The sequence below is a fragment of the Sardina pilchardus genome, chromosome 2, assembly GCF_963854185.1.
Source record: "Sardina pilchardus chromosome 2, fSarPil1.1, whole genome shotgun sequence".
Classification (NCBI taxonomy): domain Eukaryota; kingdom Metazoa; phylum Chordata; class Actinopteri; order Clupeiformes; family Clupeidae; genus Sardina; species Sardina pilchardus.
Genome location: NC_084995.1, coordinates 11,817,172 through 11,827,749, shown reverse-complemented (window position 1 = coordinate 11,827,749; position 10,578 = coordinate 11,817,172). Strand labels below are relative to the sequence as shown.

At 45.7% G+C, this 10,578-nt stretch overlaps 1 protein-coding gene across 1 annotated transcript in view; it reads right to left on the bottom strand.

Moving 5' to 3' along the window:
* Nucleotides 1-1,049: 1,049 nt before the first annotated feature.
* The window catches only part of LOC134063493 (CUGBP Elav-like family member 5), an 85,183-nt gene continuing 75,654 nt past the window's right edge, over nucleotides 1,050-10,578 (bottom strand). The window contains exons 7-11 of the mRNA XM_062519002.1: nucleotides 9,003-9,141; nucleotides 4,096-4,317; nucleotides 2,896-3,000; nucleotides 1,860-2,003; nucleotides 1,050-1,209 (exon numbers count right to left, since the gene is read on the bottom strand). Of these exons, the coding sequence (XP_062374986.1) occupies nucleotides 1,082-1,209; nucleotides 1,860-2,003; nucleotides 2,896-3,000; nucleotides 4,096-4,317; nucleotides 9,003-9,141 (738 nt within the window). The 3' untranslated portion in view covers nucleotides 1,050-1,081. The remainder of the gene's footprint in view (nucleotides 1,210-1,859; nucleotides 2,004-2,895; nucleotides 3,001-4,095; nucleotides 4,318-9,002; nucleotides 9,142-10,578) is intronic.

The window sequence follows — 10,578 nt, the reverse complement described above, 5'->3', positions numbered from 1 at the left end:
TGTTTTCATCCATCCTCATGTAATTTGTGTGTGTATGTGTGTGTGTGCATGTGTGTGTGTGTGTGTGTGTGTGTGTGTGTGTGTGTGTGTGTGTGTGTGTGTGTGTGTGTGTGTGTGTGTGTGTGTGTGTGTGTGTGTTCGTGTGTGCATTTGCCTCATGGATTTCATTCGGTCTTTAAATAAACTTGTTTGCGAGTATTCCACCTTCAGCAATGGTGCCGTCCTTCACTGTTGGCGTGTTTGTACAAGAAGTCCCTGAAGTCTGTAATCTCCTCTGTGCTTTCCTGGAGCCTTGGATGTGAAGCTCGTCTCTACGGAGACGCTCCACGCGCTCCTCCGCTCACACTTTACAGGTTAAGAGTTTATAAGAGTTGTTTTTTTTTATCAATAGTATTTTTTTTATATATTTCAAGAAAAAAGTTTTTGTCCTTCAAAGAGGCAACAATCCTCCAAAGAGAACCTGTAATGGAAAGAGAGAGAAAGAGAGAGAAAGAGAGAGAAAGAGAGTGAAAGAGAGAGAAAGAGAGAGCAATAGAGTCAGGAGCTGAAGGAATGCCCTGGGACTTCATCACAATGACACAGTAGCATGGAGTCTGACACACACACTCCAGACATGTGTTACAGCAGTGTGCTTCATCAACAGCTATGTGTGTGGGTGTGTCTGTGTTCTGTGTGTATTGCAATTTAATTTCACTTATAGAGCACCAAAACAATTACACGTGTTTCATGTCCATCCCCACAAGCTTCTTTCCCATTTCTCAAACATTGGTCGAGTTTGCGCTATGTTGAAAAAAGTGTGTATGTGTGTAGAGCTGAGGTAGCCCAGCTGCAATCTCCCTCTGGACAACTGCACTCATTGATGCACTTATTCTTACTGCACTTTTCACTTTTTTCCTAGAATTGTTGTTAACATTGCTTTAAAAAGCTTACAATGTTTACCATGTTGTACTGTAAGTCGCTTTGGTTAAAAGTGCCAGCCAAATGTAATGTAATGTAATGTAATAATGCAGTGTAATGTAAGAGTGCCCCGTCTGACCTGTGCTGTGGGGGCGTGCGGGGGCATCAGGGGTATCTGGGGTGGTCAGTAAGGGCGGTTGGCATCCTTGGGTCGCTTCAGCTGCACCTTGAGCCTCTTCATGCCGATCTGGAAGCCGTTCATGGCCTGGATGGCAGCGTGGGCACTGCCTGGGTTATCGAAACTCACAAAACCTGCACAGGGAGAGAATACACACACACACACACACACACACACACACATAGAAATGAACACAATAAGAACACAATAAGGGCTATTAGAGTTCAAAATGCAACCGTACATCTCTCTCTCTCTCTCTCTCTCTCCCTCTCACACTCTCTCTCTCTCTCTCACACACACACACACACACACACACACACAGGGAGAGAGAAACACACTTACACACACACACACACACACACACACACACACACACACACACACACACACACAGAGAGAGACACACACACACACACACACCTTTTCCAGTGAACCCAATAGTGTCTGTGGTCAAACCGAAGTAAGTTCATCTGCAGTTGAAATGGGGAGACGCTCTGAATGCAAACGAAGAGGCCTAATTTCAGCAGCCCATGAAATATGCATGACTACAAAAGCCCCTAATGGACTCGGCGCTTGTCTCTGCAAATGGGCCGTCTGGGCTCACGGGTCAGGCAGGAGCTGAGAACTGCCCTCAGGACCTCTGGACCCCAGAACAGCCCCTGGCACAACTGGCACACAACTGTGTGTGTGTGTGTGTGTGTGTGTGTGTGTGTGTGTGTGTGTGTGTGTGTGTGTGTGTGTGTGTGTGCGTGTGTGTGTGTGTGTGTGTGTGTTACAGACTAACCGAAGCACTTGCTCTGGTTGGTAGCTCTGTCCATGAACACCTTGGAGGAGATGACCGCACCAAACGGAAGGAACATCTGCATGAGCTCGTTATCCCCAAACTCCTGAGGCAGGTGGTAGATGAACAGATTACAGCCCTCTGGTCCTACACACACACACACACACACACACACACACACACACACACACACACACACACAAAAATCAAATACATTAGAACACATGCAGGGTGCAGGCATTCGATGAATAAAGACATACATAAACAAATAATGGCTATGGGTACATTGGAAATTACATGAATATGGGCAATTACTGTATACCTGATTATGAATGTGAGTTTGATCCTTTTATAAATTAAATATGATATGCATAGCGTAATATGGCGGTGTTAGTACATTCATTTAGGATGATTTAAATTAATTTCTTAAAACTGAATAGCAATCAAAATCTTTGGTGTGGTCCAAGTTGATTAGTGGGTGGTAGAAGTGTTGAATGAGATCAGGGCAATATGACAGTGATGACGTCCTCTCCCAACACAAGTCTCACACAGAGCCTGTTGCTCAGGTGAGCAAATGAGACTGAGCATGCCTCAGAAATCATGTGAAGCGTCAATAATAATATATTAATGTGGTGATTCATTGATAATGTATTAATAATGTGATGATTCATGATAATGTAATAATGTGATGATTCATTGCTAATGCAATAATGTGGTGATTTGTTGATGTAATAATAATGTGATGATTTGTTGATAATATGTTTCTTTGGTCCTAATGAGACTGATCAGGCATTATTACCAGAGATGTCAAAGTCTGGCTTCAGAAGGTAAGTCCTGCCCGGTGTGGGTTCAACCTGTGTGCTTAACACTTGTGATTTCACTAGCTGAGCTACCTGGCTTAAGAGTTGTGCTAATTAGAATCAGCTGATCAAGTGAATAGCTGGTAAGAAAATGTGTCAGGACCATCACTTTCTAAAGCCGTTCGTTTACACGGCTGATTATCACTGTGACGTGAGTGAGCAGAGGGTTTCAAACTCACCTTCTCTCTGCTGCTGCTGCTGCTGCTGCTGCTGTTGATGAATTAACTGAGCCTGCTGTGGCAACGTCTGACCAACAGGGGTCAGTGTGGTAGCGGGGTAGATGGCTGCACAGTAGAGAGAGAGAGAGAGAAAGAAAGAGAGAGAGAGAGAGAGGGAGAGAGAGAGAGAGAGAGAGAGAGAGAGAGAGAATGTTGACCTTTTGGTTTTAATGCGATATGACAGGATCATGACCCAGTGCAATTTGAAATATCAGAGAGCAGGAATGTCCAAATGACAGCGCCGCTCAGGCCGGGATTACAGCTGTCACTCACAGCCCCCGCAACACACACACACACACACACACACACATACATACACACACACACACACACACACACACACACACACACACACACACACACACACACACACACACAGACATTCACTCACACACATACACACACACACACACACACAGTCGCGTGCGCACACACACACATACATACACTCACACATTCTCCCTCTCTCACACACAAACACACACACACACACACACACACACACAGCTCTGGCACTACTCCAGCCTGGTTCTGGTCAGTGCGGGCCAGGTGTGGGCGAGCTCTGTGCCTGAGTCGTGATCTATCAGAGAGGGTGCAGGGACAGAGAGGACACTGGCCTGGAGTGGACAATCACTGAGACTGAGAGAGGAGAGAGGGAGAGAGAGAGGAGGGCGAGAGACAGAAGAGAGAGAGGGAGAAGAGAGGAATCATAGAGACGCAGAGCTGACCATAGAGGTCAACTGTGTTTGATGGTACACACACACACACACACACTCACACACAAACACACACACACTCACACAGAGGGAGGAGAGACGGAAGGCTGATAGAGGTCAGCCATGTTTGATGGGATTACTACAAGCAGCACAGTGTGTGTGTGTGTGTGTGTGTGTGTGTGTGTGTGAGTGTGTGTGTATGTACAGTACTGTAGGTTTGTGTGTGTGTGTGTGTGTGTGTGTGTGTGTGTGTGTGTGTGTGTGTGGGGCACATATCTCACATAAGAAAAGCACTCAGGAATTTGTCAGGGGGAATAATACCCCTCTCTCTCTCTCCTCTCTCTCTCTTGTGAGTGTGTGTGTGTGTGTGTGTGTGTGTGTGTGTGTGTGTGTGAGTGAGAGAGAGAGAGAGAGAGAGAGAGAGAGAGTCAGTGTGTGTGTATACCTGTGTACTGCTGCACCCCAGTGAAGGCCTGCTGGAGTGTGTCGGCGGCGGTGGGGCTGTGTGTGTGCGCGGCGTAGGGGGGCAGGCCGTTGGCGTAGATGGCCTCCACGGCCGGGTGCCCGCTGGGCTGGGGGGCCACGCCCGTGTAGCCGTTCACCATGGACGTCACCAGGCTGGGCACCGCCGTAGGGGGGTGGAGGCTGGCCGGCGGGGAACTCAGGCCTGGACACAGGAAGCACAGGAAGTCACACACAGGAAACAGGAAATAGGAAGCACAGGAAGTTGGGTGACAACCACCAGAGAATGTCTAATAGGGGGAGAACCGCCACTCTCTAAATACTTCCGCATGGTACTGCAACTAGAGGGCGATCGCGAGCAAGTGGAGAATGAATGGAGGTGAATGGAGTTTCTCAAATCCACTTTTCTCTGGATATATTTTTTTTGTGTAGAAATCGGAATATTGCATGCGAAAGGGGGGTCAAAGAAAATACACAGGGCTGAGTATTACATTTAAGTCCCTTAATTGTTCTAAAAAGCCTTTCAAACGTGTCAATGACATCATTCTATAGCAGGATGCTAGTGTGTTATGGGCAACAACGACCAAGCCTGTGAGAAACCAAAGGGCCATAAGTAATTGTTCATTCAACTTTGAACCTAATAATCCATATTGAGCTTGCAGAAACTAAAATCCAATCTTCGATTTTTCAATGACAATCAGGTGAAACAGACCAATTTAGCTGTCTAGCCCATAGACCCCCATTGTTTTGCACTTGATTGTGATCGCCCCTAGCGGAACTCCAACAGGAACTGCAGGTAAAATGCCGTTACAATGGAGTTAATAAGGAGTGGACCGGCTCTCCCTAAAAGGGCTCTGCTACCACTTACAGGAAACAGCAAGCACATGAAGCACATGAAGCACATGAAGTCAAACAAGGAAACAGGAAACAGGAAGCAAAGGAAATCGTGTGACTACCACTTAAAGGAAGTGTGTTGTGGCAGCATCCAATGAAAGAGATTATGACAGCATCCACTGAAACAAATGTTGCTGTTTACGTTTGATATGCCCTATATTCTAGACTGTTTTAACATCAGTCAAAGTCTAAAATACAAATACAAAACACTCCATGCTACGCTGTTTACAGAAACTACAAAATGACGGGCGTCCGTAGGGAACCAGATATGAAATCAACAGCCTTGTCCACACTTGGCTGCAGAATTAAACTCCAGCGCATCAGTCTTTGGTTGGAATTATACATGCGGTTTGAGAATTTGAAAGGATCATGATCAGTATATACGATTATTGGGAAAGAACAGCCACCCAAATAGACTTCGAAATGTTGTATGGCTAGTACTAAAGCGAGTGTTTCTTTTTCGATTGTGGAGTATGTTCGCTGTACGCCACTAAACTTCCTCGAAAAATAAGACACATGGTGATCTATACCGTCAGCACCACGCTGCATAAGAACTGCACCCACGCCAGCATCGCTGGCATCAATGGCGAGACTAAACGGCTGATAGTAGTCGGGCGCAGCGAGTACTGGAGCACAAATTTGTAGGCAAAAACCTATAGGAGCCTGATAAAAAATGCTCTTTTTAAAGAAAAGTGGTCAGGCGGATCTAAAGGGTTTTGAATGTGCACTCTTAATTTGTGTGTGTGCGTGCGTGCGTGTGTCTGTATGAGAGAGAGAGATAGGTACAGTAGATAGACTGAGAGAAAGAAAAAGAGAGTAACAGGAAGGTGGGGATTAAAATAGTCTCTTCCTGTCTTTAAAAAGGTGAGTAGAGCAATGATGGAGGAGGAGGATGAGTGGAGAGAGGGATAGAGGAGTGTGAGAGAGGAGTATGACAGTGTTTCCAGGGTGTTACTGACAAGCTGTCAGCTTGCACACACTCACACAGCAACAAACCATGAAGGAGAGGAAAGGAAGGGAGAGAGGACAGGAAAACAGAGAAACAGACAGAGAGAGAGAGGAGAGGAGAGGAGAGAAAGAGAGAGAGAGAGACCATGTGGCTTGTCATCTTAAGCAATCTGGCCTCCTATATTTGTGTTTGCAATTGTGTGTCTAAATGAGGTGTTTTACGCTGGTGTGTGTGTGTGTGTGTGTGTGTGTGTGTGTGTGTGTGTGTGTGTGTGTGTGTGTGTGTGTAAGGCAATGCAAGTTTATCTATATACTGTAGTGCATTTCATACAAATAATGCATAATGAGTTCAACAAAAGCACAGAATAATAGGAAATAAAAGCATAAAAGCAACAGTTACAGGAATAGTTAGTAGATCACAGTAGAGTAGAGTACAGTAAAAAGTAAAGTATATCAAATAGAATGTATGTGTGTGTGTGTGTGTGTGTGTGTGTGTGTGTGTGTGTGTGTTTGTGTTGTGTGCGTGTCTATGGGCTGTTTTATACTGGTGTGTTTATGTGTGTATGCTTGTGTTTTGGAATGTGGTGTGTGTTTTACGCTGATGTGGAGTGTTTTACGCTGGAGTGTTTTGCGCTGATGTGTTTGTGTGTGTGTGTAAGAGTATGTAGGTGTGGTGGTGAATGTGGTGTGTGAACATGCCTGTGGTGTGTGTGTATGCATGTGTGTGTGTGTGTGTGTGTGTGTGTGTGTGTGTGTGTGTGTGCGCTTCCATAGGGGGTGTTTTGCACTGCTTTGTGGTGTATCTGTCTGACTACAGGGTCATAAATCTGCCTGTCAGGAGGCAGACCACAGAGATGCTGAAGCCAGCCACACACACACACATACAGAGATAGAGAGAGAGGATACACACACACACACACACACACACACACGCTCGCACACGGACACACACACACACACACACACACGCACACACACACGTGTAAGATGTAAGATTTGTGAGAGTACACACATAATGACATCGTACTCATGTGGGTACATTTCCCCTCCTCTGATAGAGGTCATTGATTTCTAATGTGCTACCCAAACCTTTCCCCTGGGCCTGAGCAGCCACTGTGTGTGTGTGTGTGTGTGTGTGAAGGAGAGTGTGTGTGCACGTGATTGAGCAAGTATCTGTGGGTATTGAAATTTGCAGTGGTCTGTTAATTTTGAATATGACTGTCAACTCATTCGAATGTCATTCAGCAACCGTAGAATGACATCAGAAAATGTGCAGTGGTAAGTATGGGTAAGTATGGGGTATGTAGATAGGTATTTCAGGTTTTTAATGTCAAATACTGATCAGTAAAAATGAAAAGTTGAAGTTTATTCATCAGACCACTCTGATGTGGAATGGACTCTCTCTGAAGGCTGCCATTTTAGCAGCCTTTGATTTGTATCATGACTTCAGAGTTTCAAATGAGAAAAAACACTCCAGTCATGAAGTAGAGAAAACTCTCCTCATAGACATAATCACAGCGAGTCAACCTTGCTAACTGTTAGCCCCTGACCCCACTCTCTCTCTCTGAGAAGAGCTGTTATAGTTGTTTTTGGACCACTTTGGTTGTTGAAATGAGAATTTCAATCACTCGTATTACTGCAATATATTACTGCATCCATGTCACTGCCTATGGGAATGGGAATCGGTCTTATTGTGAGTGCAATATTGAATGAAGACTTCAGTTCAGTTTCAAACCGGTAAACATGGCTAGTGTTGCTAACAGAAGGTACCATGAACACGCCTGGTACTCTGCCAGTGTGTCCATGGTATTCTCCAACTCAGAGGCGCAGAACACAATAGAACGCTTGAAGTGACATCATATCCGAGGTTCCAGTTGGTTCACATCTCACAATCGCCTGGTTAGCTGAGAGCTCCTCTCAGGGACTTTGAACTCTGCACTCTCATGGACTGAGTTGGTAATCAGGCCACGTTCTTATTGGCTGCTCCTCCCTTCTGCCAGAGCGGTAGATAAAACAGAGTGGCGACACTCCCATAGACCTCCATAGGAAAAAATGGCAGGGCTTTTTCCAGACTATTTCCTCGTTATGGGGCTTTTGGAACTGTTTACAGCCAATCTCTTGGTCAGTAGTCAATAAGTTAATTGATTACACCCTCCAGCATCAGAAGTACATCCCACCCTCCTGCGATTCAGCCATTCAGCACAGGTTTTTTTGGAACTTTTGATCGTGGCGGCAACATCAAAGAGTGTTGCAACTCTCTCTTTCTATGGCTCTGCCTTCTGCTAGTGCACTCATGCACTACTCTGGGTGATTACCATGACAACCAGAGGAGGTTGAGAGGAGGACCAAAGGTTAACGATGGCTACTTTACAGGTGTGGTCTGAAAAGAGCTAGAGTGATGCACACCACTCTTCGTTAAGTACTTACTAGACCCTTACAAGACCCTAATCAGGCCTTTCATCTGGACTGTCTCTCACATGTTGTTACACCCCACCATTACATGGTCCTTTAGGGATGAACAAACACCCACCACTGACCCCAAATCATGATAAATCATCATAAATCATAATAATACCTTTTAAAATGTACACAACCAGTGAGATTTACTAACATTAAGACATACAATTACAAAAAAACAAATAACACAAAGTCCAAATAAAAGATGAGACAAAATCCCAGGCTGAGAAGCAGTAAGACAGCCAGCAGTCCCCACACCAAAAGCCAGCATCAGGAGCTGGATCCTGGAGCCTCTCCCAATCAGTCACCAGCCCAGGTGCTGCCAATCAACCACCAGCCCATGTGCTGCCAATCAACCACCAGGCCAGGTGCTGCCAATGAAGGTTGTTGCAAGCAGAGCACCTGAGCAGAGAAATAGGGAACGGAAGAGGAACAGGGACAAACAGCACTGGGAACACACACACACACACACACACACACACACACACACACACACACACACAGACAGACACACACACACAGAGAGACACACACACAGGCATACACACAGGTGTGTCCAGGTGTGTGCAGGTGTGTACTGCTCTGTCCTACCTGAGACGGAGTTGTGGGATAGGCCGTTCATGGTGAGCGCCCCCACCTGGTGGATCTGTGTGGTGGCGGGGAAAGGCATGCTGGGAGTCAGGTAGCCTCCCTGAGATGCCGCCATGATGGCTGCCTGCTGCTGCATCAGCTGTAGGAGAGAGGGGGTGGGGGGGTGGGGGGGGGCTGTACTATAAGATTTGCTTTGGCAATACAAGTTGTAAGCTAAATTCAATTGAATTCAAATTAAGAGAGAGGGAGAGAGAAATGTAGGTATCTCTCTCTCTCTCTCTCTCTCTCTCTCCCTGTGTGTGTGTGTGTGTGTGTGTGTGTCATAACACCTGGTCATTACAAGTCTTCACACTGCTCTCCTCTGCACATATAAATGGGAAGGAGGACCCTGCAGTTACCATTGCTGAACTGCTGAATTCATTAAGAGTGCATGTGTGTGTGTGTGTGTGTGTGTGTGTGTGTGTGTGTGTGTGTGTGTGTGTGTGTGTGTGTGTGTGTGTGTGTGTGTGTGTGTGTGCGTGCGCGTGTGCGTGTGTGTGGACTGTTTTGCTGCAGTATAATGATTCCCTTCTCTCAGGAGGCTAACAGGAGATCACCTCTTTATCATACACCAATTATCTCAGCAGTCTCTCCACTCCTAATACACGTAGCCTCTCTCTCTCTCTCTCTCTCTCTTTCTCACACGCGCACATGCACACACACACACACACACACACACACACACACACACACACACAATCTCACTCTCTCCCATCTCTCTCTTCCTTACTCACTCACTCACACACACACACACACACACACACACACACACACACTCACAATCTCAATCGCTCATCTCTCTCTCTCTCTCTCTCTCTCTCTCTCCCTCACACTCTCTCACACACACTTGTTCTCTCCCATCCCTCTCGCTATTATCTCTCTCCATCATCTTTCTCTTCTCTTTCTCCCTCCTCCTCTGTCTCTCTTTGTTTAACTCCCTCTCCCTAAAGCTTTACTGGCTGTGCACACAGGATGTGCAGCTACATATAGCACACTAGTGATTGTGTGTGTGTTTACGGGCATGTCTGTGTGTGTGTTTGCATGTAAGTATTTCATTTTGTGTATGGATTGTATTTGTTTGTACCTATTCTATAAGTATTATACGTTGTGGCAAACCTCCACCTCATCTTGAATGTTATTATCCCAGAGATGGTATCGTATTGCAATCTGTACAGGGCCCTTAGAAGTGCCTGTCCATCCTTATCCAGCAGGGGGCAGTGTTCACCACAACAATGTAAATGTTTTTTTTTTCATACTTACACACCCCAAACCCACTCTCAGTTTGCATTGTGAGAGTGTGTAGTACACCCCCCCCCCCCCACACACACACACAGTAAAGGTTGGCTTGGTTTACAACTTGTGTTTATTAACCGTGTATGGTCTAAATAGATTTTTAAAAAGGGACAATGTAGAGCAGTGTGAACATTTTTAGTTTGAAACATTCCCTATTCTCTGTGTTGTTTGGATGAAGTTAGAATGCAAACACCATATTCCACATATTCCGCACTGTAAAGCAAAACAACGTCTTCAACATCTT